General features: G+C 36.5%; 3 protein-coding genes across 6 annotated transcripts in view; 2 read left to right on the top strand and 1 right to left on the bottom strand.

Annotated features, from left to right (window-relative positions):
- The window catches only part of LOC136252092 (uncharacterized), a 14,967-nt gene extending 11,538 nt beyond the window's left edge, over positions 1-3,429 (top strand). The window contains exons 8-9 of the mRNA XM_066044455.1: positions 1,751-1,825; positions 2,782-3,429. Of these exons, the coding sequence (XP_065900527.1) occupies positions 1,751-1,825; positions 2,782-3,255 (549 nt within the window). The 3' untranslated portion in view covers positions 3,256-3,429. The remainder of the gene's footprint in view (positions 1-1,750; positions 1,826-2,781) is intronic.
- On the bottom strand, positions 3,277-22,986 carry LOC136252094 (uncharacterized). 2 transcript variants are annotated; one of them, XM_066044459.1, is made up of 7 exons: positions 22,842-22,986; positions 13,956-14,130; positions 13,230-13,496; positions 8,853-9,008; positions 6,468-6,629; positions 6,036-6,314; positions 3,277-3,666 (listed from the first exon to the last, which is right to left on the bottom strand). In XM_066044459.1, exons 1-7 carry the CDS (start codon positions 22,919-22,921, stop codon positions 3,454-3,456), a joined length of 1,332 nt encoding a protein of 443 aa, XP_065900531.1. In that variant the 5' UTR covers positions 22,922-22,986; the 3' UTR covers positions 3,277-3,453. The 2 variants fall into 2 exon arrangements, with proteins under 2 accessions (XP_065900531.1, XP_065900532.1); XM_066044460.1 differs by having other exon boundaries at positions 22,828-22,924.
- The window catches only part of LOC136252093 (ataxin-10-like), a 30,034-nt gene continuing 29,826 nt past the window's right edge, over positions 22,903-23,110 (top strand). For 2 of the 3 annotated variants that reach the window (XM_066044457.1, XM_066044456.1), the window contains exon 1: positions 22,903-23,056. In XM_066044457.1, coding sequence (XP_065900529.1) covers positions 22,941-23,056 — 116 coding nt within the window. In that variant the 5' untranslated portion in view covers positions 22,903-22,940. The other variant, XM_066044458.1, reaches the window with a different exon arrangement.

The raw sequence follows: 23,110 nt of genomic DNA, 5'->3' as shown, positions 1-23,110 counted from the left end.
CTAAAGAATTAGTATTTATTGCTCAAAGTTTACTCACAAAGACACCACTGTTATAAATACTTGACTGGTTTCTACAAGTGTGGCTTGTAAACTCATCCATACTACCCATTGTAAATCATTTGATATTGTTGTTGTGTAACCATAACAACACCAAGTGTTGTTTGTTTGAAGTGTATTCATTGTAGTGGCTTCTGTTTTGAGTGGCTTTTACACTGTAGTTGTTTTGATCACTTACCAGTGTAAATTTGTACACTTTGTAAGTTTTCTTTTTGGCGGTTTTGTAAGGTTTCTTTTTCATTGAAATGCTTCCCAATTACTAACACTTGATGAATTTTATATTCATTTTTCGTGCTATTAAGGTAATCAAGCTTTCATACTGTAAATGTGGTCTGAAAAACATTTGCATATGTTTGTGTATTTTAACTGAACAAAAGTCTCATTCTTTACTTTTACAAGTACATAGAAAAATTTTGAATTTTCAACTAGAGCAGGGACCATAGCACATCGATAAACAAGTGCACGATATTAAATCACAGTAAAACAATAAGAAGTGTTCATGTTAACTTTTTTTGTAAATATTATTATTATGACTGGTGAACCCACGCATACCACATCTGAAATGGCACCGTGCGCCCCAGCTATATCAATTATCGTCTGAAAAGTGAAGTATCCATTACGCTTCGTTGTCAGCTATGTTCAACCCATTACACAGCATTTTGGATCTAGAACTGATCGAAAAGCACCTCTACAAGCCATGCATACCAAAACAAATGGTGCCGCGTGCCCCAGTTATGTCAATCATCATCTGAAAAGTGAAGCATCCATTACGCTTTGTTGTTGGCTGTGTTCAACTTGTTACACAGCAGTATGAATCGAGAACTGTTCAAAAAGCACCTCTGCAATCAAAACAACTACTATGAAAAATACGGACGATTTCTGTTACGAAGGAAAGCCATCACGTGCTATCGCCAAATCGACGCCTTTTGCTGTCAGCAAAGATGAATGGGACACAAAGGAGGACACTAGTAAGTCCATGAAGAATTCATTGTACGTACTGCGGTATGCCAAAAGGCACCTCTCAGGCCAAAGTGACATCAAACAGTGAAAAAATCAAGCCCGTAGCCTTAGTCGTTATCAAGTTATGCTTGTCTGAAGGCAGTAGGCAGGCAGTCAGTCAGTCAGTTAGTAGAAAATTCTGTTAAATAAAATATTTTAAAATTCCATAGCAACTTGTTGAAAGTGCTTCGGGTAGATCTGAAAGCTTGTTTGGGCTTAGTTTTACCTAACCAACACTGCCTCATCGTTGTCAGGGAAAATTGAGACTGGTTTTGGGTGATGTTTTTCCGTAGGCCACGCCTACTCTTTTGTGGTCCCTACTATACAGTACTATTGTACTGTATGATTGTTTACGTTGAAAGTGGGTCATACACGGAACCTGTACCTACTCATGTAATATACTTTACTCCATGTGATTATATACTAGGGAGGGACCTAGAGGGAAAGTGTGAGTGACTTTGATTCATATACTACATAACGTACAGTCTTTTGTGACCAGTCCTGTAACCTGGCTACTTCTCTAAATCTTTCTTCAAATTATAACTTTGTATGCCATTATGCTACGTATATAAAGCTGTGTGATTTTAACTTGGCTTTAAAATATAATTTGCAGTACACAGATACACCATTCCAGTATTGGGGGTGCCACACCTGGTTTTACAGGCCTGGTCATTATATACATGTGTTTCTACAGGATGACACAACTGATGGTGGTGGAGACTCTCTAGTTTCTGTACCCCAACCAGCTAGTGGACCATCATCATATCAAGTGTGTACACTATTATCAAGAGTATATAATGGGGAGGGAGAGTGTTGAACTGCATTATACGTTGTGAAAAATGAGCCCTTAAAGTCATTTGGCATCGTTTCAGCTATTAAAGTCCTTTGAGCAACGTTTCAGCCATTGCTATTCCATGCAGACCACCCATCATGAACTAGTAAGGTGTTAAATCAATCAACAGCGGTCAGGTTTATGAGACGAAACAAAGGTGCTTTACAGGTTCATATTTCACAGCCTGTAGTGCAGTTCAACACTCTCCCTCCCCATTATATACTCTTCCTATTAAACCGTCGTATGTGTACATGTGTGTATTCATACATGTTTGTGTGCATGTATTACATATGTACATCATGAGTGCCATGTATCTTGACTCAGTTTTTATACCAAGACAGTAAACTGTCATGTATACAAGAGTTCTTTACCCAATAACCATATGAAATCCCATTACCGTATAGCCTAAATATTTCAAGGTTGAGCAATGTTGATAAAAATAAAATTTTCGCGGATTTGCAAGCACTCCCACAATGTATTAGGAGGTCTAAATATTTCAAGGTTAAAATTTTCACTGATAACACCCAAAACCGCGAAATCAGCAAAAAATTTTCCCCTTGAAATATTTAGGCTATACAGTAATAGATTGAACAAGGAAAAAAAATTATGATCACTATAATGAGGTCATGTATTACACCTTAGATATACTTGACATGGTTACTATAATGAGGTGGTCATTTTAATGAGGTCATGAAGTATACCTTAGCTGTGTTTGAGACCTACTTGACATGGTCACTAGAATGAGGTGGTCTTATTAATGAGGTCATGAAGTACACCTTAGCTGTGTTTGGAACTTGATGAGGTGGTCAGTAAATGATTTTCATATACACAGCATTTCTCATTGCTGCATGTCAAATGGCTGAATCATTCTATTGTATTTTTTATTGCCACAGATGGACATGCAGAAATCTAAAACGGTAGAACAGCCAACTGAAACAGACTCCACACCAGCAACAAACAGCACGTCAGTCAAACAGATTGCTGCAGCCATCAATAGCAGGGCAAAAGATGAAGCATTTTCAACACAAAAAGACACCACTCACAGAACCAAATCAACTTCACCAATTGTACCAAAAAGGTCGTCGCTGAAATTCAGCCGCAGGGCTCCTACATCAGAGTACACAAGCGAACTTCAGTCAGTGCTAAGAAAAAAACGTTGGAGTACAGAAAATGTTTTGGATGACACTGACTACAAGATGAAGCAACTGGCAGCTGCTCAGAAGCGGGTTAGCTGGAATGAGCAACATTTTAACATAGAAATAGATAGAGACACAGGTAACCATAGCATGGACTCTGATTTGGCCACCAAACTTAAGAAGCAGCAAGAGAAACTATCTGTTGCCAAGGGAAACTCATCACTGCCTTGAAAATCTATGTATTTTTATAAGTTTTATATGCAATAGAATTCTTTTTTAAATATTTGTAAATAAATTATAAATACAAATAATAGAATACATTACAGTGTGGATTTCAAGATTTTCACTTAGCCTATATATTTAAATAATAAATAATTTTATACACAAATCTCCTAACAAACATATATTATAAATATTTCACTTGAATAATTAGATATCAGCATCATCTACAGTAACCAGGGTCTTGATATGGTCACTATCTTTAAGAGCTGCTTGCAGTTCACTTCGGGATAATAATTTTCTTTCTCTTATTGTGTATAACAGTTGGTCTCGACTATCAGCAATGAAACGATGTTTGAGGAACGCTGGAAACCCTAGTCCATTGGGTAGTGTGTAAAGTGGACACCTGATGACTCCCAATACCTGAAATATAACAGAGCACATAGTCAATTGCTATAATTCAAGGCACTAGCCTAAATCGGTGTATGACACCATCCATAGATGCCCTGGTTACTATCACGGTACTGTATCCCTCACCCCCACATACAGACAAGACTCACAATCATTACTACACAGTGGACCAGGCAGAGGTCACTATCTCTACAACACATGTATTACACATAAGTATAAGAAAAAAAATTAAGAATTTAAAATTAAAGTAGGGACAGTGTATAGTGCTGCAATGAAAAGTACTGAAACAAGCTGGATCAGAGTAGTACGTAATGTCCAAATACTGTAAAACAATAAGAAGTGAATATCCCTACTGTGCATTGAGTTACAAGGTATACTTATTTGAGAAGTTTTTTTTTTGCAAGCTCATAACCACTAAATAGCCTGCTTTTCACAAAACTAGTCACAATAATTATTTTAAAAAGAGTTAATCACAGCACTATTATACTAGATTATGACTCTTACAATAACAACTTATCAGTGGGTGTGGCTCTACATAAGCCTGCAGACAATAATGGACATGGATTCGTGCATATCTACAGACTGATGAATGGGCGTGGCTACCATATGTCTACAGACAGAAATTTACATAAGTGGGCATGGCTCACGAAAGAAGCAGAGCTACACTATGACATTTAGTAACATGTCTACATTTAATTTAGCACGTGGGGTCAGACCCGAGTAATCTGTAAAGCGGGACCTGGATGACCAGACTCGGTTTAACATTGTTACTAAATAAACTATATTTACTGACTTACACATTGCTATATAGTTTGCCGCGAGTTGCTCTCACTAATTGATATCAACAGCGAGTCACATATGCGTGACTGGTGACCACGTGTACTCATTTTGATGCAATATACACTGATAGATAGAAGCCATACTGTAGTCACTCAGGGGTAGAACCTTGACTGATGGCCATGGTAAAGAAGGATAAAAAGTAAGACAATAGCGAAAGCATTGTATGTTTAATTTATCAATACAAAGGTTTTCATCTTCAGAGAGCTAGAAACGTTTCCGCAAAAGAATTAGGGCTGTAGCTGTAGCCAGTTTTCCACTACGTTTGACTGAAGGCATTAGGCAGGCAGGCAGTAGAAATTCCGTTGAATAATTTAAAAAAAAATTTCTGTAGCAACTTGATGGAAACGTTTTGGGTCGATCTGAAGACACTTGGTTTTACCCAACCAATACTGTCATGTCATTGTGAGGAAAAATCAAGGCAGGTTTTTTGGTTATATTATATCACAGATCACCCCCACACCTTCGATGTCCCTACTATACAGTACTACCGTACTGTATGATAAAGCTGAATCAGGCAATTGGAATCAGTGGAAACGAAAATGGAAAACAGAAAAATAGTCAGATCGTTATATACATGCATACTATCTAGAGTAAAACCCTCTCTTAGTGGCCACTTCTTAAAGACCACCTCTGTACAAAAACCAGATTGTAATTAGGTTCTAAAGATAGCTAAGGCATCTAGTAATAAGACAACTTCATGGTCACCTCTTTATATGGTAATAATTGATCATGACTCATAGAAAGGAGTCACTGCCATATTTTCATCTACACTTCACTCAAGTCATCTGGCTATCTGTACCGCCATTGCTTAGATTGTGCTAGAACATGTCATACAAGAATAGTCCATGCAAGTGAAGTGTACAAGAGCCTAGCCTTTTTAGCTTACCTAGCTGTTTTGATAAGGTGGAACTTACAATGTAAAGAGGTGGTCTTACACAGATGTGGTCTACATGTATAAAAGGTGACCATGAAAGTGGTCTTATTAATAAGGTCATTAAGTATGCCTTAGCCATCTTTGGGATGTGGTCTCTGTACAGAGGTGGTCTTAGTAAGAAGTTGGTCTTAAGAGGTTGCCACTAAGCGAAGGCTTTACTCATAAGATACATTTATTATTATGATGATTTATTTGATCATTTTCCACCTCCAGTTTCCATCCTCACTGTTTCCAATTGCTCAGCCATAATTGAAATGACATACATTAATAAAATAACTAACATGAGGAATCATTGGAATGGAATTAAAAATGATATCTCAGTACAACATACACTGTGTATCCTTTAGTGTGTTACATAATACTCTAATAGAGCAGTCAGTGGTGAAATGTACATATTTGGAATTTTGTGACCACTTCTGAAATGTTTAGGGTTACAAACACTTCCCATTTTAGTGTAATATCTCATGAAAATTTCAGAAACTTTTTCAGGAAACTCAGCTTATTATATACAGCTCTGGAAACCTCTTTACATGAATGATTTGCAACAAATATGGGCCAGTGTCTATGTACTGGACTTATTATACATAAACTACACACACATACACACCTCTAATCCATGGTCATTGCCTTCAAGTGAACACTTCTCTATGTGTTCCAGTGTCTCCTTGCTAATCTCTTTAGCATATGAGTGAAGACAGTATGTTTTACCACGTTTCAAATTCTCCGACACTTTTGAGAACAGGTGGTCATCTGGTGTTATGGAAAACTTGCTGACATCACATCCAAGTTCTTCACGCATTTCCCTATTTAGTGCTATTTCTGGGGATTCCCCCCAGTCTGCTATGCCCCCAGGGAATCCCAGTGTTCCATCAAATCTCATTTGAACCTGAAAAAATATGTGTGCAAGTTTAAACACTACACTACACCACACACAAACATACACACACACACAGACACACACACGTGTGCACGCACGCACACAGGCACGCAAACACACACATACACTATGTACGTTACACTACACCGCACACACACATACCATCATGGTATATTTCATGTCATATTTACCAAACAATTTTCCAGGCACTGGAGCATACAGTAAGACATGTGAAGCATGTATCACATGATCCGTCAAGTTCATGGCATCCTCTCGAGTGACATCTTGGTATGTAGCCTTGTTGTCAGTACCAGCGGGCGTTAACTAGAATACCACAAAAATATACAAGTGGTAATATGTATGGAGGCTTTTTTAACGAGTGACCTTTAATAAACTTCAAGTCAAAATTCTTGGCCTTAATAGGCAGGTAAATTGATGTATAAATGTCTCACCAGGGGAACTTAAAGTTGGTCTTACTGTAAGAGGTGATCTTTCTATACAGGTGACTACTAAGGAAGCTTCCACTGTATAATGAGACACCAACAATTCAGTGAACATGAGACATCAAACATTTTTGAGAATCACTGATATATTCCCACTAAACTAGAAAGATAAAGAAGATCTACAGTACAAGTATAAGGAAAAACTAAGATTGACTAGGGATCGTAGATAAGAAGTCACCTACACCTGCAGATATACTAGTGGACATTTAATCCCTGTATCCATGGCTGAATTAGGGATTAAAAGTCCACCAGTACATCTGCAGGTGTAGGTGACCTCCTTTGTTTCACTACTTTTGTCTATGATCCCTAATCGATCTTAAAATTCCTAATTCTTGTTTGTTTACTTTTTTGTAACATCAATATTACTGGTGAACCCATGCATACCGCAAGAAAAGAAAGAATGGCACCATAGTTAATGATTTCATCTGAACACGCTCCAACTAGACTAAAAGTGAAGTGGCTATTACACTCTGCTTTCAGCTATGCTCGGCCCATTACACAGCATTACAAACAAAGAACAGTAGAAGTATCTCTGCAATCAATCCAGTCACCACAGAAAATGCAGACAATTTCCAATTACAAATGTGGGGAAGCCACATGCGCTCCCGCAAATCAACACTTTGGGGGGTCAGCAAATAGAAACGGGACACAAAGGAGGACAAAGGTAAGTCCATGATGCATGCATTGTATGTACTGTGGTATGCCAAAAGGCACATGTCAGGCTGAAGTGATGTCAAACAGTGAAAAAAATCAGGCCCATAGCTGTAGCTGTCTGTTATCAAGTTACGTATGCTAGTCTGAAGGTACTAGTTAGTCAGTCTGTCAGTGTTACGTATGCTAGTCTGAAGGTACTAGTTAGTCAGTCTGTCAGTGTTACGTATGCTAGTCTGAAGGTACTAGTTAGTCAGTCTGTCAGTGTTACGTATGCTAGTCTGAAGGTACTAGTTAGTCAGTCTGTCAGTGTTACGTATGCTAGTCTGAAGGTACTAGTTAGTCAGGTAGTCAGTCTGTCAGCAGAAATCTCCATTAAAAATAAAATAAAATTTCATAGCAACCTATTGGAAGCATTTTGGATTGCATTGAAGGCACTTTAGGGCTTGGTTATACCTAACCAGGGACCAGGATGGTATTGTGAAACTGGTTTTAGGGTGATATATTTGGCCAGAAAAGCCAAAACCTTCATTATCCCTAATTAATACAATCACCAGTAAAAAAATAAAATGCATCATCATCAAATGAAATTTCAGATTGTAACGCAGTTCTTACACATTAAACAATTCACATGACCAACAGACATCAGATACAACAAACATCAGATACAACAGGATATGTAGGATTACAAAACAATCCTAGTAAGAAAGCACCTTCATAACATCAGTACGAGAAAGAATCTGGCTCACAACTGGTACATTAAAAACATCCTTGGATTACAGCAACTGTGCACTGACGGAGCATGCAGGAATCTGTACTATATATGCATATACATGTCAATACTTAGCTAAGAATGGGATTTCCTATTAACGCAACTATCAGTGTATATACCTTACAAGTACACCTGACGAAAGGGTAACATTAATACTTTGCTAATTGAGGTAATGCACTAGTGCTGTTCCCATGTACGCTTATGTCACGAGTTACAAAAAAATAACATCCATCCATGTTAGTCTAACTTCTACTACATAACTGACACATGTATGGTGTAGACAGTGTACACACATCCCGTATATACTTACCGCATGTACCCTTCTATGATCATGTGGAGAATATAGCAGCAGACAAGTCTTACAAGTACAAACATACTACACTATACTAAGCACCTAGTACAGTACACAAAGCCAGTAGTGTTTTTCTATACTTACAGTATATGTATACTACGCAGGATTGAGGTTACAACAAATCCTCCTAGTCATTTTGTGTATGTACTATAAGGGACCTGAGACTTGTAACTAGACTACTCAACAGTGGTATGCTCCACTGTATGTAGTCATGCATTGTGTTAGAAGTTTCAGATTGTACATACACATAAGTTATTACATGTCCTTACCGCTGCTTGTACTTCATCAGGTGTCAGTAGTCCTCTTTGTTTAATGGTCTCCAGTAGTTGTAGTTTACTGTTGCCAATGAACTGGTGTTGGAGGAATGCTGAGAAACCTTTACCATCAGACATTGTGTGTAGTGGACACCTGACAACACCCATCACCTGAATGACAATAGTAACAAGTTATGACTTGACTGAAATATCTACAATCTGCTGCTCAAAACTGAGTCAGATAGTAAAGATGACATCAAGTTAAGACTAAACAGTGATTTGACAATAAAAGTACTCAGAAATGACAGAGATGTTAGATTAGATAGAAGATTACTTTGGGACCACAATTATGGGAGTTACTAACACAGTACATACAGATGGACCACACGTGCATAGCATTATCAATTTGTATAGAACTTATGCACATGCACCTGCAGAAGTGACCAAGGAAAAGTGTTTCTAATGGGGGGACGCTGTACTTGTTACATTTTTTACATCAAATATAGACATGTGAAAACTTAAATAATCAGCTAGACTCTTGTCTGTGGTCTCATTTGTATTAGTGTACACATATGCTATACACACTTAGATTCCTAACATCAGGACACCTCACTAACAAGGTCACCTTGACAATCAAGACACTGTCCAATCAGTATGGTCCCATTTGTAATAGTACACACACATTTAGACCCTTGAACTCAGGACACCTCACTAGTATATCCTAAAGGGTCCAGAATAGAAGTCAGGAACATGTCACGAGCTTCATTGTACTATATGTGACTGCAAACATGAAAGCTCAGTTGATATAGTCAGTAAGAAAATGTAATACTGTAGAAAATGTGCAACCTACACTACAGGATGATACTACTGTTCATGTGCAATTCCAGCCTTCACAATGTCAATGTAAATACGTAAGCCAACGGTACAAACCAAAAATATCATATATTCTCTCGGATATTATGAACCCTTGGTGGTGTACATAACCCGGTCCATTCCTGCATAGCTAGTAGTAAAGGTCATCATCTTTTGCATGTCACATGGAGTAGTGTATAGATATATGAAGTAGGTTCATAAGTGAGGTGTCCTGGTTTTACAGTAGGTCCAAATGTGAGTACACTAATACATACAAATGGGACCATGGACAAGTTGATTATCTTAAATAGCAGTTTTATGGTAAAATCCAGTTAAGATGAAATATATAAATAAAGCCACAAAGACTACGTCAAAAGGTAGGAAGCCGAGGATTTTATTTGAGGAATTACAAATACTGTAGACCCAGCATCTAAACACCTTTCAATGACTTCAGTTCTAATTGTGAAAGAATGTAATCATTATAACAACATGGAGAAGCTATGGTGTAGTGTGCTGTAACCAGTAAGTGTAATCAGGGCTTAAAACCACTGATAATTTATTGATACAGTAGCAGTGTTTGACATAACACGTTTACATAACTCATTACATAACTCATTACATAAGTTATATAAAATATTATTACTTTACGCAGTAATGAAGTAACAAATACAATGCATTACATTTCTTAAGCTAGCAATGTCTAATGGATAGTTACTTTACATACATAAGTAATGCATTACTAAAATAGTGATAACCACTTGTTATGTACAAAGGGCTAATGGCATTACTTAACTAACACATTACTGTAATATTATTACATAACAAAGTAGTAGTTACACATTATTGTACTTTTATCAGTACATGTGACATAAGATAAGTGTTATAAGCAGCAGCGACAAAGAGAACCACTAACAGTAAGACCCATAGCTCAGATCTTTATTTAAGATCAAGCGATTGTTCCTTTACATGCCTTGAAACCTTCTGCTGGGAAAACATGGTACCACAAATTGGTAAGTTGTGTACAAGATTCTGTAGTGCAGTAGACCATGTGAGCCAGCCACGGTAGTCATGGTAATCACAGTGAGTCACCACGTAGCTAGCACACACACACACACACGCTGCAGTTGTACCAGTGTCTACATGTAACACCTTTGGTATACGTACTATTTCCGACAGGACTAAGCACCTTTGCCATTGGTCCTGCAAGACGTGGGCTAAACTATTCATTAACAGTATATGGCAGTCCTATCTCTGGACCACTATAACAACTGGTCTCCTAGCAACAAAGTGGCTGTTATTGTAGCCAATACACCTGCTAAATGGCTCACTTCCTTAACAACTCAACACACACACACACTCCTACCAAAATTCTTTTTTGAGTAAAGTGAAGGTTAAAGTGCTGATGTGGGATATCCATAAATGCAACCTTGCGGAACCACAAATAGATTGTCTTAATTGTTACCACATAAGGAGGGAGAGGTCAAGAGTAGCATGACCAGAGTTACTTTTAGGCAAGTTAGAATATGGTATGTGATATCCTTTGATGTGTTTAGAAAGCAAAGAGTTCCCCAAAATCCATTAAGAGATCCAGTAGCAAGTCATTTAAAATCTTTATTCAGGCTTCAATTGATTGACTGCTTTGTTTAAACTTCAAATACTCAGCCATTATGTATTGGAGTACACAAAGAACATTAGTATCTAAACCGTTAACTACAGCAGATACAAATTAAAGGAGGGGAAAACCTGTACAAGAGTAATACACCTTACAAAACAACACCACAAAAACACCAAACAAGTGACAACACAAAACAAAATATCAATAAAACCTCGCAATTGTTTTAAAATAAATTAAATAAAAATTAACTAGAGCATATAATTACAGTATAGCTAGAGACCACAGAGGTAGATCTTAACAACCTTCAGCTTTCATCAGGTATTACACCCACTAAGAACTTTGTACTAGGTATGTGTGTATGTACATCGAGCTAGTCAACTAAACAAGCTGAGACACGAGAGGTTGCTAAGCAAAAGTCATCCATGAACTTTCAAGACAAAAATGGCTTAAACTTTTCCCATTTTCAACTTTTAGAATACACTATACTTTTCTCTGTAAAAGAAAAACCCAATTCCATAAATCTTTAATTTCAGTAAAATTCTATTACATATGTAGCCAGCTTTCGTCTACAAAATTTCAGGTCATTACCAACACCTCACTGAGATGTGAAGTATTACATATACCCACTAAACACTCATCCTACACATACATACACACCCTAAATGACTGGTGGTATGCTTTTAGGATAATATTTAAAAGATCTTGAGGAACAAATAAACGTTGCAAGGCATACCGTGACAATTTGCAAAATATGGCACAGTGGGACACATTACAGAAACTATTCTACACTAAAGCTATGGTAGCACGTTAGGTCATGTACAACATCTCATGAAATCTTCTTTGTAATGAAGTTTGAATTGAGAGCATGATATAAAACTTTCGATAAAGTTTACAATCCTAAATAGGTCACGGCATGCTTACCTCTCTTTGTTCTGACTGTGGACTAACAGATCTCACAGTACTATCACTATCATCATTAGATACCAAATTAGTGTACTACAATGTTTATATATTATCGTAAGATGACCAAACTAACATCAAGCATTAGGTCCATTTAAATGTAATTTAACTTCCCATTATCCCATCAATGTGACATACCAACGTATTACAACAAATGCTAAATGACATCAGGTGTTAAACATGTATACATGTAATCCAACTGATGAATATACGTGATTAAGATGACAATACAATACATAACCCCATGTCATCTATGAATCATCTTAGAATAATATGTCTTATGATATTCTATTCTCACAATGTTCTACTAACAGCACATCGATAGCAAAAGCACTACAAGCTGATAATAATGATAATCATACCTCACTTAAGACGTAAAGGCTAAAGCCTACACAGCAAGGAGTCAGTGTGTAGACATCAAAACTCTATTAAAGGAAGAAGTCAGTGAGTTCATCTCCAGACAGGTTACAGTCTAAGCTAGTTTCCAAGAAAGCCACACAGCTTGGGATCTACTCTGCATTCAACATACATAAAGTCTGTATACTAAACATCAACTAAGATTAATTGTTAATTTACAGCCAGCACTGGCAATAGTTTAAGGTATGTGGTAGAGCCAACATGTCCCTTGGTGATAAAATACTCACGCACTGTTATCCAATTATTACACACTATATTGATTTACATGTAAATGCTCTGACCCTAAGCTTACAGGGATGCACCTGGGATATCTTGTTACAAATCAGAACAAAACCCTCTGAGTGCATTGTATTACTACACAGCTGCTTATAAGTGATGTATGTACAGTTAGAGATGTGTATACTGGGATATACTGAGGTACGTATGTACGTATGTATGAATGTGTATAATTTGTACTCTAATGTTATACATTGCAACAAACAAACTCTTTAGGCAATTTGGTGTCTTAAAATAGAGTACTATTAGAGCTATAATATAAGACACCATACCTCTGATCCATAGTCATTACACACAATAGCACTACGCTCCATACTGTGTAGTGTTTCTATGGCGATCTCCTTAGCATAGAAGTGTAGACAAAACTGGGTTTGGTACGACACTTGGGAGATCACATGATCTGCTATTGTGATGACGCAGCTGTCTGAACTGCAGCCGAGCTCTTCACACATCTCTCTGTTTACCGCCATCTCTGGGGTTTCCCCTTGATCAACCACATCCCCAGGAAATCCAAGTGTACCATCAAATCTGATCTGCATCTAAACACAAATCATAATTTATGTATGTATGTAAGGTCATATATATGTAAACTTACTCATCAGTCAGTACGTAAAAACATTTTTTAATACTAGATGTTTGAATTAGATATACAGTACTGTATAGCTCACATGACTCAGAAAGCAACTTTCATAGTATGCTAGAGATAGCTACTCTTAAAACGTTGCATATTAGCTGCATTCAGCCATGAACAGTACAACAAATTATAGATGTGGTAAAGGAAATAGTGACAAGAGTGGGCATGAGAGACTGATAATAACTGATAATTGTAGCAATAAAACTGTGTGTGCGACTGTGCGCGCATGCGTACGTGCGTGTGTGTGCGGTGCATGTATATCTATGCACACATGCAAGGCACCATAGTGCCTTAATTACATGTATGAAGTTCTACTGTGTTCTACATAAATGAGTCCTTAAGCCACTACACTACAGGACCTTACCATAATGGCATACTTCAAGTTGTAATGTCCAAAGAGTTTCCGCTGCTGCTTGGCATACAACATCACATGGGCAGCATGTTTCTTAATCCCGTCAACAAGACAGACAGCTTCATCACGAGACACATCACGATATGTTGCCTTGACACTGTCAGTTCCAGCCATCAGGATGATGTTACTATGGCAACACAAGGTAAATAAATATAGTAACAGAAACACAACCCAAGAAATATGCACCAGTATTGTACAGTATGTAGTGTTGTTCCTGGAACTTAGTATTTCATTACTACATACACAATTCCTGGTAACACATTGTGTTGGGGGTATTCAACACACTTCCTGTAGTTTACAAGCCTGTTCAATTGACAGTGTGTAAAACAACACACTATGTTCTTCACTATCAATGCTCCTACATACAGTTATTTCAACACATTATTTCCTACAGTTTCATTCAACACGCATGTGTACCCAAAAGTTTTGCATGCACACATTGGCATGAATATAATAATTAACTGTTGCTGAATGGTTTGTTTTGTATGTATGGTACGACACTTGTCCATATATCAATGTACAGTATGGGTATATACGTACACACATACGTACAAACACAGTAGTTTTCACTTGCATGCACATGTGGTTTTAAATATCAAGCCACAGAAAAGCTTGCTTACTTAACAGGATGCTTACGTACAATACATAACATACATACATCTGGGCAAATACATACATACTCCTTTGGTAATATGGACACTTCAGTTGAGACTTGGTCGATTATGCTACAATATAAAAGTATCCTCTTTCAGAGATAAAATTATAAAGAAGCCCTCTTTTGATTGATTTTATTACCAGCAGCTCATACAGTATGCTTTAGCTCACACATTTTCAATTATACATGCAGAATGAATTTTGTTGGGATCATTTGTTCTCTGCTCACTAATAGCACTACAGAGAACAAACTGTGAAGCTAAGGACAATAGAAAAAACCTCCACAATACCAGGGGCTTATAGGAACTCCGTGGTCAAGCCTTTTCACACACTACATTTTAATATGCTAAGCATGTAGACTCGTATTAAAAGTGATTCTCCACACCATCTGTATGTGTGTGTGTGTGTGTGTGAGCCACTAAATCAATTTCGGTACATAATACGTGCACCCACAGCATAAACACACAACATATTATATTGTAAATAAAATTTAAAAAATATTAAAAGAAACCCGCAAGGTTCAATAATAATACACTCACAGACAACACAGCATGTAAAATATACAGTAACAATACAAGCCACAAACTTATTAAAATCAATTTGTTTGTCATTATTAACATGTACAATATATAATATTGCCATATATCTAGATGTAAATGTCTAATCCTATATCACACCTTAGCAACTACTACTAGTATACTGTTGCAGTGAGCTAAACAACAAATCACTCTGGGGTTTCAATTAATCACACTGAGCATTGTTTTGTATTCTGTTTGTGACTTTGTGTGTTTGTTGCACAAACCAGAAATGGGCGATGCCTGTATAAGATGATTATAAATGTCGAGCAATGAGAAAATTGTCTGTATGTTACCACTCAACTATTATATGTGCTAATAATATGTGTAAGGAATTAACACAGTACAACTTCATTGGTCACTAATAAGACCACCTCATTATAGTGACTATGTCAGTAATAGCTAAGGTGTACTTCATGACCTCATTAATAAGACCACCTCATTATAGTGACCATGTCAAGCAAGTTCAAAACATAGCTAACTTTACTAGCTCATAAATATGCTCACCAAAGCCTCAATATCTTGTCATGAAGTTCACCTCAGATCTATGTTCAAGACCTACTCGACATGGTTACTATATTAATGAGGTCCTTGGGAAATTGGGACCTACTTGATATGCACTGTATAGCTAAAACTTCTTTCATGACTTCATTCAACCACCTCACTATTGAGGTTTGGTGTCTTTTTATTAACACTTTACAGCACAAGTGCTGAAGGTCGCCTGTTTAAAGGTGTTACAAAAAGTATGTTTGAAAAGGTGGAGAAAGGAGAAAAAATTCATGACTGGACCTGGGCAGCCTCGAACCTACAACCATCCGGTAATGCTCAAACGCTTACAGGAATCTGTCAGGTGGTCAGGATGTTTTCTCATTGTTAATTCCAAATATTTGTATCCATAGGTACAACCCTGTAAATTACAAAATTTACACAGCTTTATGTACTGCATAATGTTACATGGGGGTGGATGTTTACAACAGCATAAAGCTTCTCCAAAAACACTTTCTCACAGAGATGGCAGCAGAAACCTGTAACCTTGCACAAAAATATTATTGCTAATACTGCATAGTTGACATTAATTGATATCATGGGTCTGGGAAATGAGACAACATTTTTTTTGACAATCTAAAGTTTCTACCAAGAAACTATCTCAAAGGAGACTGTGTAGAAGCCTTCATACAGCAGACAATGTTTTTTCCCCATTATAAAATCCCTGGAACATAAAAACATATTAAGATTAAAAATAAGAAATAGTCTACTACTTAAAAAGTTTTGAGTCCCGATCCAAACAACTGTGATGTTCAAATGAAAGTTACCATTCACTAACAAGAAATCATACCAACAGACCATTTCCTTAACAGGTTTTGTGGGTACTGCAAATACGTACATGTATATAGATCTTTATACAGATTCAACATGGTAAAGCAAATCCTGGCATAAACATCATCCAAAAGTCTTTTACGTGGTATAAAAATGCAGAAATTCTCAGTGAAGACATGTGTACGTACAGCAAACATGCAAAACATGAAACCCTGCCTACGATGGCCACAAAACTCAAGCACAACAGCTCTGCTCTTTGAAAATCCTAAACAGTACTAGTAAAATATGTACGCTTTATATCAGTTGGGGCTACTACGTATTCTAATCTGTCGTCTTTATTTGCACAAACGTATCCATATTTAATCACAGTGGTATACAATTAGTGTTTTACACAAACCATGTAACATGAATTGAAAATTTTAGCATGATATGTTATGAATTGTGTGACTTTGGAGCATTTCATGAAATTATCATTTGTTAGTATAGGATGGCTAGAGGTAACTAGTATTTGTAAGACACTAGAGTGTATTTAAATTTTAAAAATCCATTGATTGTTTCTACATGCACACGTAGCATGATTTCACTGTTTGCGTAATGGAGTTAGTGTGCTCCACAATACTACTAATTCTTACTAACTCAGGTGTGCAATTTCACGAGGTGAGATAACTTTGTGACTAGTGCGTCTAACAGTACACACCTTTTCAATGTTGTAATTGGATTATCCTATATTGGTAGTGAAAACAAGTAAGCTACAGTAAATAGCCAGAGGGTGTTTTGAATAGCTATGTACACTATTGTGCAGCAATATCAGGTTTCTTCGTGAAGACAGAGCAATAAAATAATTAGATTATCCTGTGCCAATGACTTTCAAGTACCTCACGTTTTTAACCAGGTGGAATTGTATCACTACAATTATAGTCAAAATAAAGTCATCTGACAGGTGCCCGATTATGCGGCATCTCACTTCTATTGTATCAGCGAACAACCAGAAACTCTACAATCACATTTTAAACTGTGATCTGTAATTTTGTGGAATAAGAAAATTTGCCAAATAAATTCCAGTAATAGAATGCAAATTGTCTTAGCAGTCATCTGCATAGAAAGATCACCTCTGGCCAACTTTTAAATTAAATTCACCTGTCTAAAGCACAGCAACCTACTTATTAATGACCAACCAGCTTAGAAATAGTTCCATAAGCACATACGAGTATGCACAGTCTACGTACAAAGGTTCCTTGTATCAATCAAAATTAACAGATATGGTGTCCATGTTACAAGTTTCCTGTACAGTGCCCTGTCCAACAATAGCAAACTACAGCGAAGCTTCACTAGGACTCTCCATATAAAGGGCATTGTACATATTAACCTCTCTATAAAGGACAGTTTCTGAAATCCCTACAGACATCAATTAAAAAGGACAACTTCTTTATAACAGTAAAATTTTGTCAAAATCAGTTGGTCCCAAACTGTCTATTATATACGTAGAAGTTCCAATGTACATTGGAATTGGCAAAACTTTTAGACATAAAGTACAGTAGGTGAGGCGAGTACACATAGTGAGGTACAAAACATACACGTATATCAGGTTACTGCAATTTTTAAGTCTGCAAACAAACAAAAATTTCTGTACGAAACATAAACATTGAAAATAATATAGTGATACAATACAAGATAACTAGAAGGTTTCAGCCTAAACTAACAACAGCAGAAACAGATTTTTTACATTACATATGTATGTATGTTACATTATGTTATATTTGTGTTTTACCAACAGAGTATATATGTATGCAATAGCTATGCACTTTTAATTCATAGGCAATACAACATGTTTTTTCTTCTTCTTTTAATTAAAGAACCTGCGACGGAGTTTTAGTTGTACACCATACCTTAATACTACTGCTGTATTACAACATTACGTAACCTCTATTAGTAAAGTCTCCGATTTGACATTTCATTATACAGACAAGCCTTTCAGGTCTACCTATACACTGAAAGAGGAAAATCTCTATATTGTAGCAAAAAAATTCTTCATCCCAAAGTCAGACAACAGGTTATTTGTAACGTGCTCACTGGATTCAAAAAGTACATATGTACGTATGTATGTACGTATGTATGTACGTATGTATGTACGTATGTATGTACGTATGTATGTACAGATGCTGCATAAAATAATATAGACAAATCTTACAAAAATTGTTTTATTGAAATTCCGATTACGCTGGTCTGCAGTAACAAGAGAAGCAGAAAGAAGATACAGTTATCAAGCCACTCAATTTTCATATCATTCTATGATACTGTGGGACTTAAGTGTCTTGATAATGTGGGTGGGTGTTGTTCTCATTTTCAAGTGTCCACTTTAACCAGTTCCACTGTACAAGGAGAAAAGAATTCAGCAAATGCAGTGTTTTATTTGAAGTTAGTGGTGTAAATTATAGGAATTCGACTGAATCAAAACTAAAGTTTCGCGTAGAACAAAATCAGACTGCTACCTAAGCTTGCAAACCAACTGCATACATCTATTAACGGTAGAATCTTTTAGCAAACAAACTGACTGTGTGGGATGGATCAAGTCACGACTTGGTCTGAGCTTTTATTCTTTTGAATTTTTACAATATTAACAACGTTACATAAAAGAACAATGGAATCAGCAAAGCGTACAAGACAAGATTTAACTTTTACATGACTAACAGTGCTTCATAAAAAATAGAGTATTATTGTTTGTACTATTAAGGAACTAAGGCGTTGATACTGTGTAATTTCACAAGATGAGGTAACTTAGTTAGTATTATATCTAACACACCCTTTCAATACCTTGATCAAATCATCCCATATATTATATAAACAAGTTACACGTGAAGTGTATTAAACTCATACACAACATGGTATCTTAACAATGAAGTAATTAGGGCCCCCTCATAACAAGTCTCTCAAGCCTTACATGTAATTGTGACCAAATAAGTAAGGCAATATCACTGGCAACAATTAATGCTAATACTGTTTTGTAACATCAAGAGTCTTCATTGCACTGGAAACTCCACAAGTGAAATACACAGCTGTGCATGCTAAAATGTAAATGAAAACATCAAAAAGAGAATCTGTTGTTGCTAAGTGAAATCTCTCTCTAAAGGACACCTCAGAGCCAACAATTTTCTACCAATTTTGAAATATTTTTTTTCAAAGGCAAAAATTGATTTATGGAGCCAGGACCTGTAAATACAAAAAAATCTTTCTATTGAGGCGTCCAATATCCAGAGCATTCACTAAAAGAGAGTTACAATACTATAGTAACCATCAGGGGTGCAACAATATATATATTGATATATTGCAATATTTTCTATCACAATACAATACAATATCATTGAATATGTGTGATGGTATATTGCATATTGCAATATATTGCTGTTACAATATATTGCATAATATTGTAGGGTTGTAATGGGCTGTGGCTTGTGGATAATTAGCCTATTCAGCTGCCACCCTCCTGGAGGGCGGATATCAAAGCCACCAGAATGTAATTGTTGATGTTTTAGAATCCACATATCCTAAACCAACAGTACTGGTTGTAGTACTGCCTACTTGTACTGTAATACCTATTTAATAACTGTTGGCCATTATCAGCAGCTTTTGACTGGTGGGTGTACACCACATGACACTAATGCTATCTGCTGTATCTTATGAAGCTTAAATCCATGAGTCATTTACACAAGTACAGCACTTTAACACCACCAAAGCCCTAATCCAAATATTGCAATACAGCAATATATTGCAATATTTTTTAAGGCAATACGCAATATGGTATTTACCCGTATTGTTGCATCCCATGCTTGTAGCCCCCATTGCAACAAAAATCGTAACATTCCACATCACATGCATGTGACACTAAACACACACAGATTATACATTTAGCAGTCATGAAATTTCATAGAAATTTTTGCCTGTTAAAGGCACTAACCATAAAGAAATATTTCATGTCTAACATAGATACAACACCTGATGTATGTATTTGTCTCCTGGAAGGGCTCTATCCAAATCATTAATTCCTACTGTAAATGCACTTTTATGTACATTTTCAAGCACAAATGCATGCCTTTAACAGGCAAAAATTTCTATGAAATTTCACAACTGCTAAATGTATAACTTGTGTGTGTTTAGTGTCACATACATGTGATGTGGAATGTTACGATTTTTGTTGCAATGAGGGCTACAAGCATGTGGTAGACACATAGTGATCATGTGCTAATGCTGTTTCAACCTACATGTAATACGGATTCACATAAAACACACAATGGCTACACACAAGCCTGTTAGAGAGGTCATGTATATGTGATCGGGTCTCCAGAAAATTGCATATAACACTCACGGTACATTCGCTACATTTTAAGAAGGATGCTGTCATCAACAATAACTGTGCACTGCAACAATGATTGACACTACTTAATAATACAGGGAGTTTTAATGTCAGCTAACAAGGTGATTTAGTGTCAACTACATGGTAAACCTTATTCACTAAAAACCTATGTTATTTGGAAAAATATCACTTATTTTGATCAAAAATGTCATAATCGTCCAACCCTCTTGTACAATAGAATAGCCTTGGAACACTAGGTGTTTATATACGTGAACGCATCAAATAAAAATCAGGAATTATTCACACCCAACATTTTTTCTCTTTATTTAATAATATCACTACACAAGGCATTAGCTACATAGTATTAAGTTTTGATGTAATTTTAATGTAATAATTTATGGCATCATGTAAATTTTTGACTGTGTACATATTTTTATTGAAATTCTTTATCAAAATACAAATGGCAACAACGTTCATATGCTATGGTGCATAGACTTGAAATAAAGTTCAACAGATTCACTACATCATTTACAGCAAGATGCCATTTAGTTTTTGTTGATATGGACCAACCATTCCAAAGATATGAATACGTGAAAACAATGTATGAAAGTTGAGGTAATGAAGGACAAATTAACTTCAAGAACTTCTTCTCGGGATTTCTAAAACGTGTTTTATTCCTGAAATTTACTTGATGCGTTCACATATACTGTACATACACACATACATACATATGCAAGACATTCTACTATAACAGGCCTGTGATATGAAACATGTTAAAATCTGTGCACGGTTTTGAACTGCAGCACTTTTGGCTTCTTGGCTGATATACAATGTGATTCACAACAATATACAGACCACTTCCAATAAAACCTTTCGCCGGTGAGAAATCGATGTGTTTCAATTTAGGTTTAAGTACATAGGAAGTTACAGTGTTGTGGCTATGTAGCAAGTCCAAAACAATGATTCACAATTAATAGTATATTTGCCACATAAGGTGGCAGTGCTTCTAGCAAAAAAAAAAAAAAAAAATCTGTTTTCTATTCTCAACCCTTGTAGGCAAGCTTGATTTAAAATTTAGTAATAAACCATCAGTACTAATGATACCAGTCACATTTACAACAGACGAATGGAATGTTTCAGTGCTGACAGTAACAGAGAACTGGAGTACTGCTACTTCTGTTCCCATCCTCCACTACCAAAGTGTATTTGTATGCAGACATGCAGGCAGACTATTAGGCCAGGCAAACTTGATTAATTGTTTCTCATCCCCACCTGCATCCCTTTTTACCTCAACGCCTCTAATTTCATTATTGCTGTTATCCATCACATGCACACATATTTTGATGCTAAAAAGCTTAAGGCTGGCTATCATTTTACAGTACAGCAAGTCACTTGCACCTCAGAAACAGTGGTAGTACTAGTTCTTAAAAGGCTATAGCTAACCTTTATAGCAACAGGCAGCTTGATTTGGATTATTTTCTATAATAATGAAAAATGACCTCCTGCCCACATGGAAATCCAAATATTTGTGGATGGAAAACAAGTAATCCAGTTTGCCTGGCCTTAGGGTTTGGCAACTTAAATTGATATATAATGCCCTGCTGACAGCACACAAACACTGGCAGCGGATCGGAAACTGAAAGCGCAGCCTTACAAAATGGGATATTAGCTCATGTTGATATACAAGTTGTTTAACATTTTTATTGTTAAGTTACTCCCTAAATCCCACAACTGTTCTTTCAACAAAAGGCACACATTTGTAAACCACCTAATAAAGATTTGAACACAAACACTAGGCCTAGATATGCTAACTGGGGCTAGCATATCTATGGACTAGAGGGACACACAAACGCAAATAAGATTATTGTTATACAATTTAGTGTAGTAACTTAATTCAGCATACAAACAGTCGAATGAAATTATAGCTTACAGTTAAAAAGTCACCTTAACTTCCGGCAATTGCTTCCTAGACGTGCAAAACGACAAGGAGAAACGTGGGCACTATTTAGACAAGCGGTGAGCATTATTTAGACAAAATTATTAATGGGATTTTCCGCCAACTTCAACAAACTATCACAACAGTTTGGGAAAGATGGCATCGGCGAAGCATGCAGGACGTTGGAGGAATTACTAATCGAATCAAAATTGCTAGTCAACAGGTAAAAGCGATGGGATTTCCAAAAGTTAAACTCAACTGTTATCCCCCCTTTCTA

Source organism: Dysidea avara, chromosome 4 (assembly GCF_963678975.1).
Source record: "Dysidea avara chromosome 4, odDysAvar1.4, whole genome shotgun sequence".
Taxonomy (NCBI): Eukaryota; Metazoa; Porifera; class Demospongiae; order Dictyoceratida; family Dysideidae; genus Dysidea; species Dysidea avara.
Note: the sequence above shows the minus strand (reverse complement) of the source record. Positions and strands in the feature narration are given on the sequence as shown.